The sequence below is a fragment of the Lampetra fluviatilis genome, chromosome 44 (assembly GCF_964198595.1).
Source record: "Lampetra fluviatilis chromosome 44, kcLamFluv1.1, whole genome shotgun sequence".
NCBI classification, from domain to species: domain Eukaryota; kingdom Metazoa; phylum Chordata; class Hyperoartia; order Petromyzontiformes; family Petromyzontidae; genus Lampetra; species Lampetra fluviatilis.
Window position 1 is genome coordinate 3,515,868 of NC_136318.1, and position 27,346 is coordinate 3,543,213.

The 27,346-nt window shown below is 61.5% G+C and overlaps 1 protein-coding gene across 1 annotated transcript; it reads left to right on the forward strand.

Annotated features, from left to right (window-relative positions):
- The first annotated feature begins 1,847 nt into the window (after positions 1 to 1,847).
- LOC144947137 (sarcolemmal membrane-associated protein-like) lies at positions 1,848 to 27,298 on the forward strand. Its single transcript, XM_078876334.1, has 9 exons — positions 1,848 to 1,884; positions 2,484 to 2,651; positions 5,875 to 5,949; positions 7,158 to 7,327; positions 8,772 to 8,886; positions 9,295 to 9,412; positions 12,083 to 12,296; positions 14,885 to 15,025; positions 25,941 to 27,298. The coding sequence occupies exons 1-9, from the start codon at positions 1,848 to 1,850 to the stop codon at positions 26,031 to 26,033; spliced, it is 1,131 nt and encodes a 376-aa protein (XP_078732460.1). The 3' UTR covers positions 26,034 to 27,298.
- Positions 27,299 to 27,346: the final 48 nt, after the last annotated feature.

Sequence of the window (27,346 nt, forward strand, 5' to 3'; positions counted from 1 at the left end):
GTTCGATTCGCGCTCGCGGCCAACAACGCCGGTGACGATGATTTGAACCGGTCCTGCCCCCCCCCTAGGTCGACTCGGCCTCAAACGAGTACCTGGTGCGGTGTGTTAAACATCGCCACTGCGGAGACAAAGGCGGCCGGGCGTGGTGTTGGCCACCCACCCCCTCGCGTGCCGTGCCGGCCTACATAGGTGCTCGCTAACAGCACTTGCCCCAACAGTCTGTTACAGGCTATACGGGGGATGTTTGTTTTTGTGTGTGATGTGTGGCGTGTGATGGATAGGTGGGTGTGTGATATACGATGTGTGATGGATAGGTGGGTGTGTGATGTATAGTGTGTGATGATGATGAATAGGGTGTGATGATGGGTGGGTGTGTGATGATGGGTGAGGTGTATTTATGTATGTTGAACTACACTATGGGAACCTCATTTGCCAGTAAAAATATGATAATTGGTTTTTTTTACCCTTCTATCTGGCAACAAAACTGACACCTTTTTACAAGGAGTCATGTTTGCATAGACCGCAATACCTGCAGTCATAATACAAACAAAAGAACATAACTCTGATAATGTGCACTGTCCTTGAAGTTGATTGGTCCACACCCGAGACAGCTTTCCTTAGAGCCTAGTCTCACATGGGTTGGACCAGATGACGCCAAAAGGCGCACAACTCAAAGACAATGCACCATCAGAGTATGAGAGCTCGGGGCAAGCATCTACACTATGGGAACCTCTATGCAAACATGACTCCTTGTAAAAAGGTGTCAGTTTTGTTGCCAGATAGAAGGGTAAAAAAACCAATTATCATATTTTTACTGGCAAATGAGGTTCCCATAGTGTAGATGCTTGCCCCGAGCTCTCATACTCTGATGGTGCATTGTCTTTGAGTTGTGCGCCTTTTGGCGTCATCTGGTCCAACCCATGTGAGACTAGGCTCTAAGGAAAGCTGTCTCGGGTGTGGACCAATCAACTTCAAGGACAGTGCACATTATCAGAGTTATGTCTTTTGTTTGTATTATGACTGCAGGTATTGCGGTCTATGCAAACATGACTCCTTGTAAAAAGGTGTCAGTTTTGTTGCCAGATAGAAGGGTAAAAAAAACAATTATCATATGTTGAACTAATTTCGCAACGTGCGTAGCCAACCGTGCTAATCGTAGGTGTGTGTCGATTGGTAGAATGTAATGATGGATGGTGTAGGGGGCACAGGTGGTGCATCGGCCAGTCATCTCAGTCAGTCGACCCATGGCACATGGGTCTGTCCCGTGACCTCCTGCCAGCGGGCGTTCGACACTTCACGTGACCTCAACGTGCACATAGCCTGGCACAAGCGCCGTGGTGACGTGAACGCCACTTCGTAGTCAATAGCGGTTGTTGTGTGATGATGGGTGGGGTGTGATGATGGGTGATGTGTGGTAATGGGTGGGGTGTGGTGATGGGTGGGGTGTGGGTGATGGGTGGTGTGTAGTGATGGGTGGGGTGTGATAATGGGTGGTGTGTAGTGATGGGTGGTGTGTGATGATGAGTGGTACGTGACGAAGGGTGGTGGTTCATGATGTGCGATGTAATGCCATCTGTGATATGATGTCTGATGCTGTCAGCTGTTGCACACACATCGTCTGCTGCGGAATGCTCTCTTCTGATGTCCGACTTCAGCTATTCTTGCCCTCGACTCAACAACATCAACTCTGTGATCAATGCTTTTGTATATTCAGCTGACATCATCGATTACCTACTGCCACAATCGCGACGATACCTGCTGTCTGTGCATTGCTGTCACGTTCTGTCCCCTCTTGACCATCGGGGTTGCTGCACACAGGCCACTGCCGTTGCGGCTGTTCCGCGAAGATGGACGACCAGACTCAGGATGGTGTCGCCGTGCCAGGTTCGTCGACCTCACCGACGGCAAAAGACGCACAGAACCAAACCACGCAGCATCCAGCACTCCCTTTGAGCTAGGGGCGACGGTTGTCTTCAAGCAAACTCACACTTTCCGCGGGCGGTGGAGCGGTGGCGCGCTGGTTAGCACACTCCGCTAGAGGGCTGCTCGTGGGATAGGATCGGGGTCCCTCTGTCGCAGTCGCGACTCCTTCGTTGTTTCAAAACGTTCGTCTGAGACGGTGGCCAAGGTGGCGCCTTAGAATTCCGGGTGCTGGGCCAGACACCACCGAGGCCCTGGGTTCGAATCCCTCAGGGTCACGGCTGCAATGAAGCTGGGTTCTCGAGTGACGACATCGCACATGGTGATGTCACCCCCCCCCCCCCCCTGCATGCCAACGATCAATACTTTCAGTGCAGATTTTTGTTTGGTGTCCGTTATCACCAAGTTTTGTAAAACTGATCAAACTTGGCCGGATGTCTCCACCACTGCGAATCTTCAACGGCGACGCAACTCCACGTCGCCGTGCGCCGTCGCTCCGAGAGTTACGACGGACGGAGCGAAGCGGGTGGGAATTCGTGACGCGCGGTGTCTCCCCCGGGTAGACGCGACGGCGGCGGCGGTGGTGGTGGAGGAGGAGAAGGAGCAGGAGGGGGTGGTGGACGAGGAGCAGGAGGAGGTGCCGTCCGAGGAGCTGCTGCGTCTACGTCGGGAGCTCGCCAGCGCTCGCGAGGTCGCTCGCAGCAGCGAGATGAAATGTCGTCAGCTGCAGGGTGACGGTCACCACCGCGGCACGGGGAGACGCGGGGACACCAAGGGGACGCAACGGGTTCATGGAGACACGGGGGGTCACGGTGGGGACGTCGGAGGGTGATGAACACAAGAGAGAGAGATAGAGACACGCAGGGACACGGGGGGGGGGCGCATGGAGGGATATGGAAGATGTCATGGACTATGGGGACACGGGGAGAAAGAGGGGACACGGAAGGGCACGGGTGGCATAGGACGATGTGGGATGCTGAGAGACGTGGACATTGGGGTGGGAATACATGGGAGACACAATGACATGGGGGGCACAGGGAGACACGGGGTGGGGGGAGGCAGGTAAGAGCACAACAATTACAGGACAACGATGGATGTTGCTGTACGACTACCATCTACTGCCCAACACCTAACCCCGCGGCAGCCGATTCATGGTGGTCAACCCATTCCCACCGATCCGGATGATCTCGGGATTATCGCCAAGAGGTGTGCGGCCTCCACAGCAGCCCCTGAGCTTGTGGGCAGAAAGGACCGCAGTGGGGACATTGGACTCCAATTGTGCTAAGCGCTGGAGCCAGTGCCGAACTAAGCCCGTGCGGGGCCTGTAGCATATGTTATGAAGGGGTCCTAACAAAACAAAACACAAATATTAAAACACGTAATTTTTTAACTTGCACAGTAAATTAATTGTATTTTTTCATTTGCTATACAGCCAGAGAATAAGACAAATTGCTAACCTTAAACACCCAGTCGTTCGTAAAAGTTGAAGGCAGTATAGTACCCTAGGAATAGAGCAAGTGCAGATTCACTGAACCGGAATTTTTTCTTGCTGTGGTTTGCACACCTGATGATGATTGCTTGTGTTGCAATCGAAACGTCGTGATAATTGTATTGTTTTTTTTCCCTTCTACATGACTTTACCGAAAGAACCAAGAATATGAATCCCTGCAGTCACGAAAGCTTTAAATCGAAATTTAAACGGAATTGATAACTTGAAAGCATTTAGCGCGGGTCCCTTGAAAGTGGGAGGCCCGTAGCACATGCTACTTTTGCTACTAGGATAATCCGGTCCTGGTGAGAGTCTATCGTTATGTGTGTGAGTGTATCACTGTGTGTTTGAGAGTGTATCACTGTGTGTATGAGAGTGTATCGTTATGTGTGTGAGAGTGTGAGTGTATCACCGTGCACGTGTGGGGAGCGGTTGTGCAACGGTCCGCGCGCTGCGCTACGAACCCAGCGACCCGAGTTCGATTCCTGCTCACGGTCAACACCCAGTGCCGATTATCTGAACCGGTCATGGGACTCCCCTGGACCGACTCAGCCTCAAATGAGTACCTGGTGTGGTGTGTAAACATCGTCACTGGGGAGACAAAGGCGCCCGGGGCGTGGTGTTAAATGTGCCGGTCTTCACAGTTCCTCACTAACAGCACTTGCCCCAACAGTCTTTTACAGGCTATACGGGGATCTTTGTCTTTGGTGCCCGCTAAAAGCACTTGTCCCAAAAATCTATGACAGGCTTAACAGGGTTCTTTGTCTTTGTGTGTAAGAGTCTCTCTCTCTCTGTGTGAGTGAGTGCATCTGTTTTACGTGGTGTCTCCGTGTCTCTGTGCATCTCCTTGTGAGTGTGAGATATTTCATAGTTCTGCGGAGAGTGGTGGCGCAGTGGTTAGCACGCTGCCCTACGAAGCCAGCCACCTGAGTTGGATTCTCGGCCTACGGCCAACATCTGTAGCAAGTCCTATTGTCGTGCCGTAGGTCTCTTCTTCCTTCTTCTCGAGGCTTGTGTGTGTGTGCGGGTGGTGTGCGGCGCACGCACACTCAGTCGGCGACGAGGTTGTCGCAGGGGTTCACCGTCCTTCTCTTTATTATCTCTCGCGTTCACGCCACCAACTCCGGCCCCCCTTCTCCCTCCCACGACCACGCTGCCGTACGACCCGGCCCAGACACGACCCTGTCCGTGTTGCACTGACGGCGTCGACCGAGACAGGCAACTACTGTCCGGCCGCGCAATGATCGGGCGAAGGAGCTCTCGCTCTCCGCTGCTTTTATTCTTCTCGGCGCGGCTTGGCTCCGTCTTGTCGAACCCACCAGAGGTTTTCAGGGGCCTCCCCACGAGGTCTACCGTGACCCTTGCCCCAGTTCCTCCGCCCTGCCGGCATACACACCGTGTATATGCTCAACGGCGTGTGCGCTAAGTGTCAACTTGCAGTTGCCGCTGCTGTACAGCAGTCAGTGCTGTGTCACTACATTATCAAAACTTATTCTGGGCCTTCTCCATTTCGGTGAACTTAAATGATAACTTCATGGGCTGTGTACACATCAGCACTGGGAAGACGAAGACTGCCAGACGTGGTGCTTGCCACCAGGGCCGTATTATCCAATAGGCCACAGTAGCCACTGCGCCGAGGGCCTACGAAAGCGAAAGGGTCTAATAAATAAATGAATAAATACATAATGCTTTTGTATGATAAAAAGTGTAAACCAAGATATCTTCTTGCATAAATATATTTATATCGCAAGGATAGATAAAGTCTTTTCCAAAGAAGCATGTCAGTCGTTATTTTTTCTTCATCATACGGTGAGATAAATTAACACCGGAGATGAACTTTCCAGATTTTTTTTGTAAATTGCAAAATTATCGACAGCATCTTCAAATGGTGTTTTATCGCACAATCTCGACAGAGGGCAGTGCGTGGAAAGGCGAGGCGGCGTTGCTGTGCTACACCTGAGACGAGCATGGTGACAGCGTCGGTCGTAGTAGCATGGGGCAGCAGCAGTGCCAGCTTGTAAAGAGTGATCACTGAAGACCGACGAAACAGAAGTGCATTGGGTCTACAAGCACCTTCACCCGGCCCTGCTTACCACACGACCCGCTCCTGTCCGCTCCGACTTTAACAGGCACCCGCAAACATTGCTCGCACCTCATTTACTTGATACAGCTATCGTGCTGTGACGGTTCCACCTGAAGACGGAAGCTTGTGTTGCCTCCGAAACGTCGTGATTTTTATTTTTATTTTTTATTTTTTTTATTTTACTTTTATTCATTTTAATTTTTTACCTACGTGACTTTACCGAAAAAAACCTAAGAATAGGAATCCTTGCAGTCACGAAAGCTTCAAATCTAGAATTAATTGCTCGCTCCACCGGTGTGTGTAGAGCACGCGGCGGCGGTGGCGGTGGTGGTGGCGGTGATCTCTCCGTGTGTTCTTGCGTCTCCCCGTCCCCGCTTGGCAGTGCTGCTCGAGGAGGAGCAGTTCCAGTCGGCGCAGAAGGCCGAGGGCTACCTGCGGCAGATACAGAGCCTGCAAGGTACGGGGAGGGTCCGTCACTCCATCTCCTCTGCTGCCCCCCCCCCCCACCACCCTGGACACGACTTTCCCTTCGCCCGGAACACCTGGGTTGCTCACAGGTTTGAGACGCTCGCTTTCAAGCGTCGATCTGCTGGGCGGCTTGTAGCATCGTTCACCATGATTGACGTGGACCCGGTTCAATAGGTGATCGTGAACAGCACCCTCTCAAGCGGTCTCTGCGCGCATGCGTTGCGGTGCGCGCACGTCTGGGAAGCGGTAGTGCAAGTGGCGAGTGCACTGCCGCTACAAACCCTACGACCCGAGTTCGATTCCCGCTCAAAGCCAACACCAGTGACGATTAGATCTTGAGCCTGGGCATCCCCTCGGTCGACTCAGCCTTAAATGAGTTACCCGGTGCGATGTGTACACATCGGCACTGGAGAGACAAAGGCGGCCGTACTCCCTGGAGGGCGTCACGGTGGCTAGGAAGTTGTTAACTACCTCGCCTGGTATACATGAGGTCGTGGGTTCGATCCCAACACCAACGTCTGCTGTATATTTGGAGTTTGCGGGTCTCTCTTTCTCCGTGGTCGCTTGAATTTTTCTCCGGGTCCTCCGGTTTTTCCCTCCACATTTAGAATCAACATTCACGCGTTCAGAGTATGTGGCTGCTAAACGTGTCCACGTGATGATAATCCCACTTCATCGAGCTAACATTTGTGATGGCCAGGTCGCTTCTAGATAGCTCAGTGGGCCTTACCTGTTCGGATAAACAAAATATATTTTTTAAATCCTTTATATTAAGTTCGCTTGCTTGCTTGCTTGCGCGCTTACGACCGTGCAAATCTTTCGGTCGTTTTTTAACCCACTTCCCGTGATCCAATCGAGCCGACATTTTCCACACAGACTCGTTGTGCGTGACAAATAATTTTTAGGAACAAAAAATGATATGTAATTACCAATTGCTTAATGGTGCCAAGCAATCATCTGACTCATAGGTGGCAGTCATCTCAAGCCAGAGGACGAGAGGACTTTAGCCGCCACGCATATAAAGGATTTATAGTGAAAAACTTTGTTTTTACGGGTTAATTTTTTTAAATGTTAGTTCGTGTGCGCCGTGTCGCTCTTCTTGGTACCCGCTGCTCGCCAACCGCACGCTCGCACCGCCCGGCGCGCGAGCGTGTCGCTACACGGGGCACCTTCTTGTCTCTGTGCGCTGCGTCCCAGCCGAGCTGCGCGCCGTGGGCCACGAGATGGAGGAGCTCCGCGAGCACCGCGAGGGCGCCATCTCCGCCGAGCGTGACGGCGCCGCCGCCGTCGAGGACGAGATGGCGGCGCTGAGCGCCACCGCCGAGCAGGTGTCGGCCGAGCAGGAGGCCGACATCGCCGAGCTGCAGGTGCGGGGCGTGGGGGGGGGGGGGGGCTGGGTGGGTGGGGGGCCACAGCGGGCTGGGTGGGTGGGCACAGCAGGAGGGGAGGGGACACAACAGGGGGGGGGGGCACAGCGGAGTGGGGGGGGAGTGCACGACGGGGTGGGGGGGGGTTACAGCGGGGGGGTGGCACAGTGGTGGGGGCCACAGTGGGGGAGGGGGGGCACAGCAGGGTGGAGGGCCACAGTGGGGGGGGCGTGTTAGGGTGGGGGGGCACAACAGGGGGGGTGGGGGCACAGCGGTGGGGGGGGGGAGTGCACGACGGGGTGGGGGGGGTTACAGCGGTGGGGGGCCACAGTGGAAGGGGGGGGGCACAGCGGGGTGGAGGGCCACAGCAGGGGGGGGGGAGTGCACGACGGGGGGGGGGGGGGTACAGCGGTGGGGGCCACAGCGGGGGGGGGGCGTGTTGGGGTGGGGGGCCACAGCGGGGGGGGGGGGGACGCGGCAGGGCATGGCCGTGCCTCCGCGTGCCGAGTCGCCCGCGGCGTTTCCCGCCCGCCGTGGGTCTCAGCCGCAAGGATGGCAGCGGGGGCTCCTCGTCCGATTTCCCGGCGTGGATGGACCGCCTGCGCACTCGGTAGCCGTGCCGCTGGGCCGTGGCTGGGTGACTCAGGGCTCGAGATGCAAAGCTGGCACCCGAGTTCCATTCCTGTCCACGACCAACATCCATGGCCATTAACATCTCAACATGTCCTAGCCCCCCCTCGCCCCCCGTGTTGGCTCACGAGTGTAGGATGGTGCTGTAACCAGCCCGGAACAGGTGCTCACTAACAGCACTTGCTCAGAGGTCCAGGGGTGTTGAGCTGGCACCGCTGAGATGCTGGGTCCAGACCTTCTCTTCTCGAGCGCGACGAGTTGGCGGTCTCGGCTTGAGCCTCGAGGACTTCGCAGCGTGTAAACGCGACTTCGTTAAAACAGCGTGCCCAGTGATAATTGTTTTTTTTACCCTTCTATCTGGCAACAAAACTGACACCTTTTTACAAGGAGTCATGTTTGCATAGACCACAATACCTGCAGTCATAATGCAAACAAAAAACACAACTCTGATAATGTGCACTGTCCTTGAAGTTGATTGGTCCACACCCGAGACAGCTTTCCTTAGAGCCTAGTCTCACATGGTGTTGGACCAGATGACGCCAAAAGGCGCACAACTCAAAGACAATGCACCATCAGAGTATGAGAGCTCGGGGTAAGCATTTACAACATTGGAACCTCATTTGCCAGTAAAAATATGATAATTGGTTTTTTACCCTTCTATCTGGCAACAAAACGTGCCCAGTGTTTTCTTGGCAGCGCCTTGAGATGCGGTCACGTCAGCACGCCAGGAGCCGAAGAATCCACGTCGCACCGCAATGAACGCGCTGCAATGATGAGCGCGCGTGTGCGCGTGCGCGCGTGCGTGCGATGGCAGGAGGAGCTGGAGCGGGCTCGGGTGGAGCTCGAGAGAGCGTGCGGCTCCACTCGCGCGGCACCGCCGGGAGAGAGCGAGGAGACCCAAGTGGACGAGCAGGTCGCCCAGCTGAGAGGTGCCCCCCCCCCCACCACCACCCTCCACCACGGCACGCTCGCACCGCAAACCATTTGCCCACCGAGTCGACCAATCGACCCGAGGATCGGACTCGATTACCGGGGGGCCCCTCTAAGAAAGGGGCCGCCACCCCCACCCCCATCATCTCGCCTCCCGAAGGTGGGCAACCCCCCCCTCCTACCAGCCACGCCCAGCGTGAAGCGGCCGTTGATGACATCGCCAAGTGGCACAAGCCGGGCCGACGGTCTGAGCAAAGCCGCTCCGTTTTGAGTTCAGACGAAGACATCGTCACTGGCTGGGCACCCCCCCCCCCAGGCGCCCCCAATTACCCCCCCAACTGCCCCCCCCCCACCAACGACCTCCCCCCTCGACCGCCCCCTCCCCACCACCCCACGACGACACGCAGAGTACTTTGAGCGCGCCGAGAGGGAGTGCCAGCGGCTGAAGGCGGAGTTCCAGAGAGCGCAGGACGAGAAGTCGGAGCTCAAGGGACAGCTCGCGCAGCTCAAGCTCGATCTACTCAGGTGATGCCTCCTCCTCCTCACTGCTCACTGCTCACCACTCACTCATCACCCATCACCCCTCGCCCATCAACCATCACTGCTCACCCATTAACCATCACTGCTCACCAGAGGTGGGACAAAGTCATTGTTATGCAAGTCCAAGTCGAGTCGCAAGTCATCAAATTCATGACTCGAGTCTGACTCGAGTCCAAGTCACATGACTCGAGTCCACATCTCATAGGTGGGACAAAGTCATTGTTATGCAAGTCCAAGTCGAGTCGCAAGTCATCAAATTCATCACCACTCACTCATCACCCATCACCCCTCGCCCATCAACCATCACTTACCCATCAACCATCACTACTCACCCATCAACCATCACTACTCACTCATCACCCATCACCACTCACTCATCACCCATCACCACTCACTCATCACCCATCACCACTCACTCATCACCCATCACCCCTCGCCCATCAACCATCACTTACCCATCAACCATCACTACTCACCCATCAACCATCAACTGCTCGCCCACCGACCATCACTGCTCACCAATCAACCATCACTGCTCACCCATCAAAAATCATTACTCGCCCATCAACCATCAGTACTCACCCATCAACCATCAACTGCTCACCCATCAACCATCACTGCTCACCCATCAACCATCACTCACCCATCAACCATCACTTACCCATCAACCATCAGTACTCCCCCATCAACAATCACTGCTCGCCCATCAACCATCACTCACCCATCAACCATCACTTACCCATCAACCATCACTGCTCCCCCATTACTCATCACTGCTCATCCAATCAACCATCACTTACCCATCAACCATCACTTACCCATCACTCATCCCTGCTCACCCACCAACCATCACTCCGACTGCCTGGCTCTGCGCCAACACTAGTTTCTGGGCAGCTCCTGCACTAATCGTGATGGAACCACCCCAACAATTACACCGTGGGCCACTCCTGCAGAGACTGAGACTCTCCTCCGGGAAGGTGTCTCACATAAAATGCCTCACCGTTTCGCTTGTGTGATGACGACTTGACACGCTTCCCTTGAGGTGGCACTTTATTGACGACGCGTTCACTCGACGTCAGGCGGAGACCCCCGCTGGAAGAGCCCCACGTCTACTGCGCATCTCCCCCTTATATACCGACCGAGGCCACGCCCCCCTTCTCGAACCTTCTCGCTGATTCTGGACGCTCGCTCCACCAGCAGACTCCACCGGCCTTTTCCGTCACTTCTCAATCATTCCCGTGGCCACTAGTCCCTTCGCAATCACAGCTGACACCCCTGTCATTACCTCTCGTGGCCACTAGTCCATTCGCACTGCAGGCTGACACCCCTGTCATTACCTCTCGTGGCCACTAGTCCATTCGCACTGCAGGCTGACACCCCTGTCATTACCTCTCGTGGCCACTAGTCCATTCGCACTGCAGGCTGACTCCCCTGTCATTACCTCCCGTGGCCACTAGTCCATTCGCACTGCAGGCTGACTCCCCTGTCATTACCTCTCGTGGCCACTACTCCATTCGCACTGCAGGCTGACACCCCTGTCATTACCTCTCGTGGCCACTAGTCCATTCGCACTGCAGGCTGACTCCCCTGTCATTACCTCCCGTGGCCACTAGTCCATTCGCACTGCAGGCTGACTCCCCTGCCATTACCTCCCGTGGCCACTAGTCCATTCGCACTGCAGGCTGACTCCCCTGCCATTACCTCCCGTGGCCACTAGTCCATTCGCACTGCAGGCTGACTCCCCTGTCATTACCTCCCGTGGCCACTAGTCCATTCGCACTGCAGGCTGACTCCCCTGTCATTACCTCCCGTGGCCACTACTTCATTCGCACTGCAGGCTGACTCCCCTGTCATTACCTCTCGTGGCCACTACTCCATTCGCACTGCAGGCTGACTCCCCTGCCATTACCTCCCGTGGCCACTACTCCATTCGCACTGCAGGCTGACTCCCCTGTCATTACCTCCCGTGGCCACTACTCCATTCGCACTGCAGGCTGACTCCCCTGGCATTACCTCCCGTGACCACTAGTCCATTCGCACTGCAGGCTGACTCCTCTGTCATTACCTCCCGTGGCCACTACTCCATTCGCACTGCAGGCTGACTCCCCTGGCATTACCTCCCGTGACCACTAGTCCATTCGCACTGCAGGCTGACTCCTCTGTCATTACCTCCCGTGACCACTAGTCCATTCGCACTGCAGGCTGACTCCCCTGTCATTATCTCCCGTGACCACTAGTCCATTCGCACTGCAGGCTGACTCCTCTGTCATTACCTCCCGTGACCACTAGTCCATTCGCACTGCAGGCTGACTCCTCTGTCATTACCTCCCGTGACCACTAGTCCATTCGCACTGCAGGCTGACTCCTCTGTCACTACCTCCCGTGGCCACTACTCCATTCGCACTGCAGGCTGACTCCCCTGTCATTACCTCCCGTGGCCACTACTCCATTCGCACTGCAGGCTGACTCCCCTGTCATTACCTCCCGTGGCCACTACTCCATTCGCACTGCAGGCTGACTCCCCTGTCATTACCTCCCGTGGCCACTACTTAATTCGCACTGCAGGCTGACTCCCCTGTCATTACCTCCCGTGGCCACTACTCCATTCGCACTGCAGGCTGACCCCCCCCCCTCTCCAAACCTTCCTCCGGGCAGCACGAAGGAGCGGAACACGCAGCTGTGCTCCGAGGTGGCGGAGCTGCGCGCCGACACGGAGCGCGTGGACAGCTCGGCCGGGCTCGGCGACGCCAGCGAGAGGGAGGGCGACGGCCCCGGCATGGAGCTCAGCGACAGGGACGCGGCCTCGGGCACGGAGCTCCGCGATAGGCTGCGTGCCACGCGCGATCGCGCGCAGTTCATGCAGGAGGAGGTAACGCGGCGTCGGGCGCGCGGGCGTCGTTCGGTTGGCTTCGAGCTCGGAGGGCAGAATCAGAGCCGGAATATTTCATTACGTCTACTGGAGGAAAGACAATTAGCCGTAAAGCTCTTTGTCACTGATGTCCAGCCGTCTCACAGATGTCCAGTCGGACAGAGATGCCGAGAGCTGGCACCGCTGAGACGGTGGGTAAAGCTGCCTTGTGTCGTCTGGGAGACATGGGTGAGCTGGCAGCCCCTCTCACCGTCAGCTCCACGTACGTGCGCATAGCCACGACAACTCTATCGCTCAGAGCGACATCTTCACTCTTTCTGATGGTGGCGTCGGCTGCTGCTGCTGCTGCTCAAAGACCCTGCCCACTACTCGAGTAAGGCTCGGCTTTGCCCATATGTTGAGTCGAGCACGAGGCAAGACTATATTGGAGAAAGAAAAATCCAGATTTTCACAAATCTTATGGGACACCGGGACAGTCTTCCTGAACCAAACGGGGCTGTCCCATGACTCTATCCCGTCACCTCCCTCTAACGATGCTTGGATACATTTCGATGTAAAGCTTCTTTCGTGACTGCAGGGATTCATCTTCTTGGTTCTTTCGGTAAAGTCACGTAGAATGGAAATAATAAAATAATAAAAAATTAAACAAAATAATTCTCACGACGTTTCGGCCACAACGCAAGTAGCCGTCCTCAGGTGGAGAATAGGTCCGTCGAGGAGACAGAGTCTGAATTCTGTCGAGGAGATGTACACTTCCTATATAGCTAAACCCACACGCACAGTGGAACTGGTATTGGCCAAACATCCCAATGCTGAACATTTACCTGCACCATCGCTGCACTGCAGCGACAGCAACATCGCTCCCGACAGCGAAAACTTGGCAAGACCCTCCTAAAGAAAAGTCTTCCTGGTTAAACAAACTAAACAATAAAAATGCAGGCGACATGGGGGATTCCGTGTGCGTGTGTGTGTGCCCGCGTGTAGCGGTTAGCGCAGGGGTCTGCAACCTTTAAGACATAAAGAGCCACTTGGACCCGTTTCCGAAGGAAAAAATAAATTGGGAGCCGCAAAACCATTGCAACATTTAAAACAAATATAACACTGCATATATTGTTTCTTACCTTATTGCTATATATATAGGATCGTGCAGTCAGCTGTCAATCTGAATAAAAAAAGGACTTTTTCACTTAACAATGTAAAATATATTTTTGCAAATTAATAGCTAAATTACCTGGTTAATGGGATTTTTGCTCCTGAACCTCAGTGCACAGTGTCTGCACATCAGGGCTGTAAGACGTCACCTTCATTTTCACACAGGCTTGCAAGCTGTCATCTGTGAGGCGTGATCGATGTTTGTTTTTAATATAGTTCATGTTGGAGAAGACCTGCTCACATACATATGTGGAGCCGAAGATCGACAGGACTCCAAATGCATACTTTTTCATGTTTATATAAGTGTTGGGGATGGCATTCCATGTTTCGAATACAAGTTTGTCCTGTTTGGGAAGGTTTTCAATATCACTCCATTTATGATTCTGAGCCAGAATGGCCTTCTGACGGGCAACATCCTCAAGAGTAGCGGTCAAGCATTTGAACTTGGACACCCATATATCTTTGTCGGCTATATCGGCCAGTTCCATCTCAAGATCAGGTTGACTTACACCTGCAAATGCAGTCATATTCAATAGGGATGGATCGATCGCCAGGGGAGTGACGGAAGGATAATGTCGTTTTTTCCTCTCTGAACTCACAGAATCGTTTCCCAAACGAACTTTGCATTGTGGTGATTGCAGACTTGAAATATTCCAAATTTATCGTATCATGACTTTGTTTGAACTCTCTCAAAGAGGGAAAGTGAGACAGTGTACCTCTCTGTAAATCTTTGACAAACACTGTCAACTTGCGCTCGAATGCCAAAACCTCCTCCAGCATGTGCAGGGCTGTGCCTCCTTTCCCCTGAAGGGTTGTATTTAGCGTGTTTAGATGTGCTGTCATGTCTACCATAAAATGTAATTTTTCCAGCCACTCTGGCTGTTCCAGCTAAGCAAAGGTGAGCTCTTTGCTGCCCAGGAAGGTTTTTACTTCTTCCAAACATGTGACAAAGCAACGGCAACGTTATTGCCTGTCACCGGGCGGGCAGTGTGGAGCGGAGCGGCGACCTGTCAGCAGCGGCAACGCCAGAGCAGGTGTCACAGTGCGCCTCCTCCCCTCGCTAGCATCCGCCCCGGAGCCGCGGTCAAGGTTCAAAAGAGCCGCATGCGGCTCCGGAGCCGCAGGTTACCGACCCCTGGGTTAGCGCTACGATGGGCTACGAACCCACCGAGCCGAGTTCAATTCCCGCTCATGGCCAACACCAGTGACGGTTATCCTGGGCCTCCCCTAGGTAGACTCAGCCTCAAATGAGTATTTGGTGCGGTGAGTTAAACATCGCCATTCGGGAGAAAAAGGCGGCCGGGTGTGATGCTGGCCACCCACCCCCTCGTGTGCCGTGCCGGCCTTCATAGGTGCTCGCTTAACAGCATTTGCCCCGACACTCTGTTCAGGTTATACGGGGGGGGGTCTTTGTCTTTGTGCGCTCGCGTGAGCAGTACAGGGACAGCCGTGCGCGCGTTGTCGAGTGGCAGGAGCGCTGCCAATGGAGCGAGAACGACCGCGATTGGCTGGGCTCCGAGCTGCAGCGCTGCCACGAGCTGCTCACCTCGCTCGAGGGAGACGACGATTCCAGCCAGGTGGGACCCGCTCACTCCCCCCTCACTCCCCCCCCTCACTCCCTCCCCGCTCACTCCCTCCCCCCCCCTCACTCCCTCCCCCCGCTCACTCCCTCCCCCCGCTCACTCCCTCCCCCCCCTCACTCCCTCCCCCCGCTCACTCCCTACCCGCTCACTCCCTCCCCCCGCTCACTCCCTCCCCCCGCTCACTCCCCCCCCCCTCACTCCCTCCCCCCGCTCACTCCCCCCCCCCCCTCACTCCCTCCCCCCGCTCACTCCCTCCCCCCGCTCACTCCCTCCCCCCGCTCACTCCCTCCCCCCCCTCACTCCCTCCCCCCGCTCACTCCCTGCCCCCCCTCACTCCCTCCCCCCGCTCACTCCCTCCCCCCCCTCACTCCCTCCCCCCGCTCACTCCCTCCCCCCGCTCACTCCCTCCCCCCCCTCACTCCCTCCCCCCGCTCACTCCCCCCCCCCCTCACTCCCTCCCCCCGCTCACTCCCCCCCCCCCTCACTCCCTCCCCCCGCTCACTCCCTCCCCCCGCTCACTCCCTCCCCCCGCTCACTCCCTCCCCCCCCTCACTCCCTCCCCCCGCTCACTCCCTGCCCCCCCTCACTCCCTCCCCCCGCTCACTCCCTCCCCCCGCTCACTCCCTCCCCCCCCTCACTCCCTCCCCCCGCTCACTCCCTGCCCCCCCTCACTCCCTCCCCCCGCTCACTCCCTCCCCCCCCTCACTCCCTCCCCCCGCTCACTCCCTCCCCCCGCTCACTCCCTCCCCCCCCTCACTCCCTCCCCCCGCTCACTCCCTGCCCCCGCTCACTCCCTCCCCCCGCTCACTCCCTCCCCCCGCTCACTCCCTCCCCCCGCTCACTCCCTCCCCCCGCTCACTCCCTCCCCCCGCTCACTCCCTCCCCCCCCTCACTCCCTCCCCCCGCTCACTCCCTCCCCCCGCTCACTCCCTCCCCCCCCCCTCACTCCCTCCGCGCTCACTCCCTCCCCGCTCACTCCCTCCCCCCGCTCACTCCCTCCCCCCGCTCACTCCCTCCCCCCCCTCACTCCCTCCCCCCGCTCACTCCCTCCCCCCGCTCACTCCCTCCCCCCGCTCACTCCCTCCCCCCCTCACTCCCTCCCCCCGCTCACTCCCTCCCCCCGCTCACTCCCTCCCCCCCCCTCACTCCCTCCCCGCTCACTCCCTCCCCGCTCACTCCCTCCCCCCGCTCACTCCCTCCCCCCGCTCACTCCCTCCCCCCTCAATCCCTCCCCCCGCTCACTCCCTCCCCCCGCTCACTCCCTCCCCCCGCTCACTCCCTCCCCGCTCACTCCCTCCCCCCGCTCACTCCCTCCCCCCCCTCACTCCCTCCCCCCTCACTCCCTCCCCCCGCTCAAACCCTCCCCGCTCACTCCCTCCCCGCTCACTCCCTCCCCGCTCACTCCCTCCCCGCTCACTCCCTCCCCGCTCACTCCCTCCCCGCTCACTCCTCCCTGCTCACTCCCTCCGCGCTCACTCCCTCCCCGCTCACTCCCTCCCTGCTCACTCCCTCCCCGCTCACTCCCTCCCCGCTCACATCCCTCCCCGCTCACTCCCTCCCCGCTCACTCCCTCCCCGCTCACTCCCTCCCTGCTCACTCCTCCGCGCTCACTCCCTACCCCGCTAACTCCCTCCCCCCCGCTCACTCCCTCCCCGCTCACTCCCTCCCCGCTAACTCCCTCCCCCTGCTCACTCCCCTCCCCGCTCACTCCCTCCCCGCTCACTCCCTTCCCGCTCACTCCATCCCCCCGCTCACTCCCTCCCCCCCCCTCACTCCCTCCCCGCTCACTCCCTCCCCGCTCACTCCCTTCCCGCTCACTACCTCCCCCCCGCTCACTCCCTCCCCGCTCACTCCCTCCCCGCTCACTCCCTCCCCGCTCACTCCCTCCCCGCTCACTCCCTCCCCCCCCCTCACTCCCTCCCCGCTCACTCCCTCCCCGCTCACTCCTTCCCGCTCACTCCATCCCCCCGCTCACTCCCTCCCCGCTCACTCCCTCCCCGCTCACTCCCTCCCCGCTCACTCCCTCCCCCCCCCCTCACTCCCTTCCCGCTCACTCCATCCCCCCGCTCACTCCCTCCCCGCTCACTCCCTCCGCGCTCACTCCCCCCCCGCTCACTCCCTCCCCCCGCTCACTCCCTCCCCCCCCTTCACTCCCTCCCCGCTCACTCCCTCCCCGCTCACTCCCTCCCCCCGCTCACTCCCTCCCCGCTCACTCCCTCCCCGCTCACTCCCTCCCCGCTCACTCCCTCCCCCCGCTCACTCCCTCCCCGCTCACTCCCTCCCCCCGCTCACTCCCTCCCCCCCCCTCACTCCCTCCCCGCTCACTCCCTCCCCCCTCACTCCCTCCCCCCGCTCACTCCCTCCCCCCCCTCACTCCCTCCCCGCTCACTCCCTCCCCGCTCACTCCCTCCCCGCTCACTCCCTCCGCGCTCACTCCCTCCCCGCTCACTCCCTCCCCCCCCTCACTCCCTCCCCGCTCACTCCCTCCGCGCTCACTCCCTCCCCGCTCACTCCCTCTCCGCTCACTCCCTCCCCGCTCACTCCCTCCCCCCCCTCACTCCCTCCCCGCTCACTCCCTCCCCGCTCACTCCCTCCCCCCCCTCACTCCCTCCCCGCTCACTCCCTCCCCGCTCACTCCCTCCCCGCTCACTCCCTCCCCGCTCACTCCCTCCCCGCTCACTCCCTCCCCGCTCACTCCCTCCGCGCTCACTCCCTCCCCGCTCACTCCCTCCCCCCCCTCACTCCCTCCCCGCTCACTCCCTCCCCCCGCTCACTCCTTCCCCGCTCACTCCCTCCCCGCTCACTCCCTCCGCGCTCACTCCCTCCCCGCTCACTCCCTCCCCGCTCACTCCCTCCCCCCGCTCACTCCCTCCCCCCGCTCACTCCCTCCCCGCTCACTCCCTCCCCGCTCACTCCCTCCCCGCTCACTCCCTCCGCGCTCACTCCCTCCCCGCTCACTCCCTCCCCCCCCTCACTCCCTCCCCGCTCACTCCCTCCCCCCGCTCACTCCCTCCCCGCTCACTCCCTCCCCGCTCACTCCCTCGCGCTCACTCCCTCCCCGCTCACTCCCTCCCCGCTCACTCCCTCCCCCCCCTCACTCCCTCCCCGCTCACTCCCTTCGCGCTCACTCCCTCCCCGCTCACTCCCTCCCCGCTCACTCCCTCCCCGCTCACTCCCTCCCCCCGCTCACTCCCTCCCCCCGCTCACTCCCTCCCCGCTCACTCCCTCCCCCCGCTCACTCCCTCCCCGCTCACTCCCTCCCCCCCCTCACTCCCTCCCCGCTCACTCCCTCCGCGCTCACTCCCTCCCCGCTCACTCCCTCCCCGCTCACTCCCTCCCCGCTCACTCCCTCCCCGCTCACTCCCTCCCCACTCACTCCCTCCCCCCGCTCACTCCCTCCCTGCTCACTCCCTCCCCGCTCACTCCCTCCCCGCTCACTCCCTCCCCGCTCACTCCCTCCCCCCGCTCACTCCCTCCTCCCCCTCACTCCCTCCCCGCTCACTCCCTCCCCGCTCACTCCCTCCCCGCTCACTCCCTACCCGCTCACTCCCTCCCCGCTCACTCCCTCCCCCCCCTCACTCCCTCCCCGCTCAATCCCTCCGCGCTCACTCCCGCCCCGCTCACTCCCTCCCCGCTCACTCCCTCCCCGCTCACTCCCTCCCCGCTCACTCCCTCCCCGCTCACTCCCTCCCCGCTCACTCCCTCCCCCGCTCACTCCCTCCCCGCTCACTCCCTCCCCGCTCACTCCTCCTCTCCCGCTCACTCCCTCCCCCCCCTCACTCCCTCCCCGCTCACTCCCTCCGCGCTCACTCCCTCCCCGCTCACTCCCTCCCCGCTCACTCCCTCCCCCCGCTCACTCCTTCCCCCCGCTCACTCCCTCCCCGGTCACTCCCTCCCCACTCAGTCCCTCCCCGCTCACTCCCTCCCCCCGCTCACTCCCTCCCCGCTCACTCCCTCCCCGCTCACTCCCTCCCCGCTCACTCCCTCGCGCTCACTCCCTCCCCGCTCACTCCCTCCCCGCTCACTCCCTCCCCGCTCACTCCCTCCCCGCTCACTCCCTCCGCGCTCACTCCCTCCCCGCTCACTCCCTCCCCGCTCACTCCCTCCCCCGCTCACTCCCTTCCCCCCGCTCACTCCCTCCCCGCTCACTCCCTCCCCACTCACTCCCTCCCCGCTCACTCCCTCCCCCCGCTCACTCCCTCCCCGCTCACTCCCTCCCCGCTCACTCCCTCCCCGCTCACTCCCTCCCCGCTCACTCCCTCCCCCCGCTCACTCCCTCCCCCCGCTCACTCCCTCCCCCCGCTCACTCCCTCCCCCCGCTCACTCCCTCCCCGCTCACTCCCTCCCCGCTCACTCCCTCCCCGCTCACTCCCTCCCCGCTCACTCCCTCCCACCGCTCACTCCCTCCCCGCTCACTCCCTCCCCCCGCTCACTCCCTCCCCGCTCACTCCCTCCCCGCTCACTCCCTCCCCGCTCACTCCCTCCCCGCTCACTCCCTCCGCGCTCACTCCCTCCCCGCTCACTCCCTCCCCCCGCTCACTCCCTCCCCCCCCCTCACTCCCTCCCCGCTCACTCCCTCCCCCGCTCACTCCCTCCCCGCTCACTCCCTCCCCCCCCCTCACTCCCTCCCCGCTCACTCCCTCCCCGCTCACTCCCTCCCCGCTCACTCCCTCCCCCCGCTCACTCCCTCCCCCCCCCTCACTCCCTCCCCCCCTCACTCCCTCCCCCCGCTCACTCCCTCCGCGCTCACTCCCTCCCCGCTCACTCCCTCCCCCCCCTCACTCCCTCCCCGCTCACTCCCTCCCCGCTCACTCCCTCCCCGCTCACTCCCTCCCCCCCCTCACTCCCTCCCCGCTCACTCCCTCCGCGCTCACTCCCTCCCCGCTCACTCCCTCCCCGCTCACTCCCTCCCCGCTCACTCCCTCCCCGCTCACTCCCTCCCCGCTCACTCCCTCCCCGCTCACTCCCTCCCCGCTCACTCCCTCCCCGCTCACTCCCTCCCCGCTCACTCCCTCCCCCCGCTCACTCCCTCCCCCGCTCACTCCCTCCCCGCTCACTCCCTCCGCGCTCACTCCCTCCCCGCTCACTCCCTCCCCGCTCACTCCCTCCCCGCTCACTCCCTCCCCGCTCACTCCCTCCCCGCTCACTCCCTCCCCCGCTCACTCCCTCCCCCCGCTCACTCCCTCCCCGCTCACTCCCTCCGCGCTCACTCCCTCCCCGCTCACTCCCTCCCCGCTCACTCCCTCCCCGCTCACTCCCTCCCCGCTCACTCCCTCCCCGCTCACTCCCTCCCCGCTCACTCCCTCCCCGCTCACTCCCTCCGCGCTCACTCCCTCCCCGCTCACTCCCTCCCCGCTCACTCCCTCCCCACTCACTCCCTCCCCGCTCACTCCCTCCCCCCCGCTCACTCCCTCCCCCCGCTCACTCCCTCCCCGCTCACTCCCTCCCCCCGCTCACTCCCTCCCCGCTCACTCCCTCCCCCCCCTCACTCCCTCCCCGCTCACTCCCTCCGCGCTCACTCCCTCCCCGCTCACTCCCTCCCCCCCCTCACTCCCTCCCCACTCACTCCCTCCCCGCTCACTCCCTCTCCGCTCACTCCCTCCCCGCTCACTCCCTCCCCCCGCTCACTCCCTCCCCGCTCACTCCCTCCCCCCGCTCACTCCCTCCCCCCGCTCACTCCCTCCCCGCTCACTCCCTCCCCCCGCTCACTCCCTCCCCGCTCACTCCCTCCCCCCCCTCACTCCCTCCCCGCTCACTCCCTCCGCGCTCACTCCCTCCCCGCTCACTCCCTCCCCCCCCTCACTCCCTCCCCACTCACTCCCTCCCCGCTCACTCCCTCCGCGCTCACTCCCTCCCCGCTCACTCCCTCCCCCCCCTCACTCCCTCCCCACTCACTCCCTCCCCGCTCACTCCCTCCCCCCGCTCACTCCCTCCCCGCTCACTCCCTCCCCCGCTCACTCCATCCCCCCCCCTCACTCCCTCCCCGCTCACTCCCTCCCCCGCTCACTCCCTCCCCCCCCTCACTCCCTCCCCGCTCACTTTCTTCCCGCTCACTCCCTCCCCCCCTCACTCCCTCCTCGCTCACTCCCTCCGCGCTCACTCCCTCCCCGCTCACTCCCTCCCCGCTCACTCCCTCCCCGCTCACTCCCTCCCCGCTCACTCCCTCCCCCCCCTCACTCCCTCCCCGCTCACTCCCTCCGCGCTCACATCCCTCCCCGCTCACTCCCTCCCCGCTCACTCCCTCCCCGCTCACTCCCTCCCCGCTCACTCCCTCCCCCCGCTCACTCCTTCCCCCCGCTCACTCCCTCCCCGCTCAATCCCTCCCCGCTCACTCCCTCCCCGCTCACTCCCTCCCCCCGCTCACTCCCTCCCCGCTCACTCCCTCCCCGCTCACTCCCTCCCCGCTCACTCCCTCCCCGCTCACTCCCTCCCCCCGCTCACTCCCTCCCCCCGCTCACTCCCTCCCCCCGCTCACTCCCTCCCCGCTCACTCCCTCCCGCGCTCACTCCCTCCCCGCTCACTCCCTCCCCGCTCACTCCCTCCCCCCGCTCACTACCTCCCCGCTCACTCCCTCCCCCGCTCACTCCCTCCCCGCTCACTCCCTCCCCGCTCACTCCCTCCCCGCTCACTCCCTTCCCCGCTCACTCCCTCCCCGCTCACTCCCTCCGCGCTCACTCCCTCCCCGCTCACTCCCTCCCCGCTCACTCCTTCCCCGCTCACTCCCTCCCCGCTCACTCCCTCCCCCGCTCACTCCCTCCCCCCGCTCACTCCCTCCCCGCTCACTCCCTCCCCGCTCACTCCCTCCCCCCGCTCACTCCCTCCCCCCGCTCACTCCCTCCCCGCTCACTCCCTCCCCGCTCACTCCCTCCCCGCTCACTCCCTCCCCCCGCTCACTCCCTCCCCGCTCACTCCCTCCCCGCTCACTCCCTCCCCGCTCACTCCCTCCCCGCTCACTCCCTCCACCCGCTCACTCCCTCCCCCCGCTCACTCCCTCCCCGCTCACTCCTCCCCCCGCTCACTCCCTCCCCCCGCTCACTCCCTCCCCGCTCACTCCCTCCCCGCTCACTCCCTCCCCGCTCACTCCCTCCCCCCGCTCACTCCCTCCCCCCGCTCACTCCCTCCCCCCGCTCACTCCCTCCCCGCTCACTACCTCCCCCGCTCACTCCCTCCCCCCGCTCACTCCCTCCCCGCTCACTCCCTCCCCGCTCACTCCCTCCCCGCTCACTCCCTCCCCCCGCTCACTCCCTCCCCCCGCTCACACCCTCCCCGCTCACTCCCTCCGCGCTCACTCCCTCCCCGCTCACTCCCTCCCCGCTCACTTCCCTCCCCCCGCTCACTCCCTCCCCGCTCACTCCCTCCCCCCGCTCACTCCCTCCCCGCTCACTCCCTCCCCGCTCACTCCCTCCCCGCTCACTCCCTCCCCGCTCACTCCCTCCCCCCGCTCACTCCCTCCCCCCGCTCACTCCCTCCCCGCTCACTCCCTCCGCGCTCACTCCCTCCCCGCTCACTCCCTCCCCGCTCACTCCCTCCCCGCTCACTCCCTCCCCGCTCACTCCCTCCCCCCGCTCACTCCCTCCTCGCTCACTCCCTCCCCGCTCACTCCCTCCCCGCTCACTCCCTCCCCCCGCTCACTCCCTCCCCGCTCACTCCCTCCCCGCTCACTCCCTCCCCGCTCACTCCCTCCTCCCGCTCACTCCCTCCCCGCTCACTCCCTCCCCGCTCACTCCCTCCCCCGCTCACTCCCTCCCCGCTCACTCCCTCCCCGCTCACTTCCTCCCCGCTCACTCCCTCCCCGCTCACTCCCTCCCCGCTCACTCCCTCCCCCCGCTCACTCCCTCCCCGCTCACTCCCTCCCCCGCTCACTCCCTCCCCGCACACTCCCTCCCCGCTCACTCCCTCCCCCCGCTCACTCCCTCCCCCCGCTCACTCCCTCCCCGCTCACTCCCTCCCCGCTCACTCCCTCCCCGCTCACTCCCTCCCCCCGCTCACTCCCTCCCCGCTCACTCCCTCCCCGCTCACTCCCTCCCCCGCTCACTCCCTCCCCGCTCACTCCCTCCCCGCTCAATCCCTCCCCGCTCACTCCCTCCCCGCTCACTCCCTCCCCCCGCTCACTCCCTCCCCGCTCATTCCCTCCCCGCTCACTCCCTCCCCGCTCACTCCCTCCCCGCTCACTCCCTCCCCCCGCTCACTCCCTCCCCGCTCACTCCCTCCCCGCTCACTCCCTCCCCCCGCTCACTCCCTCCCCCCGCTCACTCCCTCCCCACTCACTCCCTCCCCGCTCACTCCCTCCCCCCGCTCACTCCCTCCCCGCTCACTCCCTCCCCGCTCACTCCCTCCCCCCGCTCACTCCCTCCCCGCTCACTCCCTCCCCGCGCTCACTCCCTCCCCCCGCTCACTCCCTCCCCGCTCACTCCCTCCCCGCTCACTCCCTCCCCCCGCTCACTCCCTCCCCGCTCACTCCCTCCCCGCTCACTCCCTCCCCGCTCACTCCCTCCCCGCTCACTCCCTCCCCCCGCTCACTCCCTCCCCGCTCACTCCCTCCCCCCGCTCACTCCCTCCCCGCTCACTCCCTCCCCGCTCACTCCCTCCCCGCTCTCACTCCCTCCCCCCGCTCACTCCCTCCCCCCACTCACTCCCTCCCCGCTCACTTTCTCCCCCCGCTCACTCCCTCCCCGCTCACTCCCTCCCCGCTCACTCCCTCCCCGCTCACTCCCTCCCCGCTCACTCCCTCCCCGCTCACTCCCTCCCCCCGCTCACTCCCTCCCCGCTCACTCCCTCCCCGCTCACTCCCTCCCCGCTCACTCCCTCCCCCCGCTCACTCCCCCCCCCCCCGCTCACTCCCCCCCCCGCTCACTCTCTCCCCGCTCACTCCCTCCCCGCTCACTCCCTCCCCGCTCACTCCCTCCCCGCTCACTCCCTGCCCCCGCTCACTCCCTCCCCCCGCTCACTCCCTCCCCGCTCACTCCCTCCCCGCTCACTCCCTCCCCGCTCACTCCCTCCCCGCTCACTCCCTCCCCGCTCACTCCCTGCCCCCGCTCACTCCCTCCCCACTCACTCCCTCCCCGCTCACTCCCTCCCCGCTCACTCCCTCCCCACTCACTCCCTCCCCGCTCACTCCCTCCCCGCTCACTCCCTCCCCGCTCACTCCCTCCCCCCGCTCACTCCCTCCCCGCTCACTCCCTCCCCGCTCACTCCCTCCCCGCTCACTCCCTCCCCGCTCACTCCCTCCCCGCTCACTCCCTCCCCGCTCACTCCCTCCCCGCTCACTCCCTCCCCCCGCTCACTCCCTCCCCCCGCTCACTCCCCCCCCCCCGCTCACTCCCTCCCCGCTCACTCCCTCCCCGCTCACTCCCTCCCCCCGCTCACTCCCTCCCCCCGCTCACTCCCTCCCCGCTCACTCCCTCCCCCCGCTCACTCCCTCCCCCCGCTCACTCCCTCCCCGCTCACTCCCTCCCCCCGCTCACTCCCCCCCCCCGCTCACTCCCTCCCCGCTCACTCCCTCCCCGCTCACTCCCTTCCCGCTCTCACTCCCTCCCCCCGCTGACTCCCTCCCCGCTCACTCCCTCCCCGCTCACTCCCTCCCCGCTCACTCCCTCCCCCCGCTCACTCCCTCCCCCCGCTCACTCCCTCCACGCTCACTCCCTCCCCGCTCACTCCCTCCCCGCTCACTCCCTCCCCCCGCTCACTCCCTCCCCGCGCTCACTCCCTCCCCGCTCACTCCCTCCCCGCTCACTCCCTCTCCGCGCTCACTCCCTCCCCGCTCACTCCCTCCCCGCTCACTCCCTCCCCGCTCACTCCCTCCCCCCGCTCATTCCCTCCCCGCTCACTCCCTCCCCGCTCACTCCCTCCCCCCGCTCACTCCCTCCCCGCTCACTCCCTCCCCGCTCACTCCCTCCCCGCGCTCACTCCCTCCCCGCTCACTCCCTCCCCGCTCACTCCCTCCCCCCGCTCACTCCCTCCCCGCTCACTCCCTCCCCCCGCTCACTCCCTCCCCGCGCTCACTCCCTCCCCGCTCACTCCCTCCCCGCTCACTCCGATTTTCCCCTCCGAAATAGCTAAACCCACACCCACAGTGGAACTGGTATCACCATTGGCCCGAGCCTCCCACGGTGCTCCTCACCCTGCACCTACCAATCCTCGCCTCCCGTCGCCCACAGCCGTCAACAACCCATCACCTCTTCTCACGTGCCACTTCTCACAATGCTCCTCCACCTCAATTTGTATCTTTGGATACTCACCTCTTCACTCATACGCCCCACCCTCACTTCCTTTCTGTTAGCCTGAATGTTGCGTTTTTATTTTTTGAAAAAACAGTATAAAGGTGCAGCCCTGCAATGGCTGGCTCACACCACTGCCGACAGAAGGGCCTCCACGAGAGGGAGATGTAGGGCCCCTCTGGAGGGTATTTGGCCCCGCTGCTCCACGCTGGCCACACGGCTCAGAGGAGGTGGACGTACCCACACTTCACCCCACCACGCATGTCCCGCCGATCAACTAACTGTAGAGAACCCAGTTACGCTGCCCTGCCAAGAGATCGAACCGGCGACCACTGGGATGCAAGTCCAGTTTGCTAATCATTACACCAAAGCAGCATCCATGTGTGTGTAAGTCTATGTGTGTGTGTGTGAGTTGATGTGTGTGTCTAACTCCATGTGTGTGTGTCTAAAGTCGATGTCTGTCTGTGTGAGTCCATATGTGTGTGTGTGTGCGTGTAAGTCGATGTGTTTCTATGTGTGTGGGTCCATGTCTGTGTGTAAGTCGATGTGTGTCTGTCTTTTTCGCCCGGGCAACGCCGGGTACTTACCGTTAGTATACATTAAAAGATGATATAATGAGACGTATATAGACACATTCTGAGGATGAGAATGACACACATGGTAAGAATCAAACCCACATGTGTATTTCCCAGAAACCGTGGATCAAACGTATCCCCATGCTGGCCATAGTGATCGCAGTTGCCATGGCGACGGTGATCCCGAGGATCAACAAGTTGATGTCGTGAACGCTGCAATCAAAAGCCGCTCCAGGATCTGGGGGGCTCCAGCATCCGACCTTCGGTATCGGCGACACACGGAAGTATAGTCACCGTGTCGGGATTTTCTGCACGCTAGACAATTGCCGCCTCTTTCTGTGCGTGTGTGTGTGTGATGCTAACAATGTGTCTGAGAAATCATAAGACGACTTAATTGTGAATGGTTGTGCGCAATCGCTGGGCGGAGTGGAACGATCAATCTTGTTCACGCCTTGGAACGTGGTGCGGCGCACGCGGGCAAAGGGAGCGTTCCGAGAATCACGGTGTTTTGTTGATCCGAATCTTTTTTTTTAATATAATAAACTTCTCAATGTCAGAGTTCGGCGAGGAGCACAGCTCTGCTGGCTGCCTTACACGAAAACAGGAAGACACGCAGGCAGACGACGCGCAGACCACGGGACGTATACGGACGGACACGCAAGACCACAGGCACACGGATGAAGCGTTGGCAAAAGTGTCAGCTGCACAGATGCAGGCGACAAATGTCGAGACACGATAGATCGCTGTACAGACAGACACACGCAGAGACAAGCAGACCACTGCAGAGACAGGTAAACATTCACGCAGAGCACACACAGATTAACGGTGACGAGTAACACACAGACAGATAGACACAATAATAGGTGCACGTGGAAATACAGACAGTCGCACGGACCATAGGCATGCAGATGAAGTGATGGACGTGAAGACAGATGGACACAGACAAGCCGACAGGCACAGAATCAGAATCTTTATTTCTGTTATATTGAAGGAATCCGATGAGCCCTGAAGCTCTTTTTCACACATGTTCCAGTATGGGCGGGTCTGCAAGTCACAACAGCAAAACATATACAATGAACGAGAGGAGTGCAAAGAGCCACACAGACAGGCACAGCGTAGACAGTCACTCGTACACAGCATTACAAAGACAAAGAGCCCCCTATAGCCTTAACATACTGTTGGGGCAAGTATTGTTAGCCAACACCTATGAAGGCCGGCACGGCACACGAGGGGTGGGTGGACAACACCACGCCCGGCCGCCTTTGTCTCCCCGGTGGCGATGTTTACATACCGCACCAGGTACTAATTTGAGGTCCAAATAATCGTCACCGGTGTTGGCCGTGAGTGGGAATCGAACTCGGGTCGCCGGGGGTTTGTAGCGCACCTTGTGCGCTCCCCGCTCCCCGCAACACACAGCAAGACAGACACACAATACACGAACCACATTTGCGCACAGGCACAATGACCGAGTAGCAGACAGACGCATGCACACGCATAAAAAAACAACCACCACCGCCACCACC

Coding starts and splice junctions, on each gene's coding strand:
- LOC144947137 (XM_078876334.1), top strand. CDS start 1,848: ATGGACGACCAGACTCAGGATGGTGTCGCCGTGCCAG. Junction 1,885..2,483: donor GGATGGTGTCGCCGTGCCAG/GTTCGTCGACCT, acceptor TCCCCCGGGTAG/ACGCGACGGCGGCGGCGGTG. Junction 12,297..14,884: donor CGCAGTTCATGCAGGAGGAG/GTAACGCGGCGT, acceptor TCGCGTGAGCAG/TACAGGGACAGCCGTGCGCG.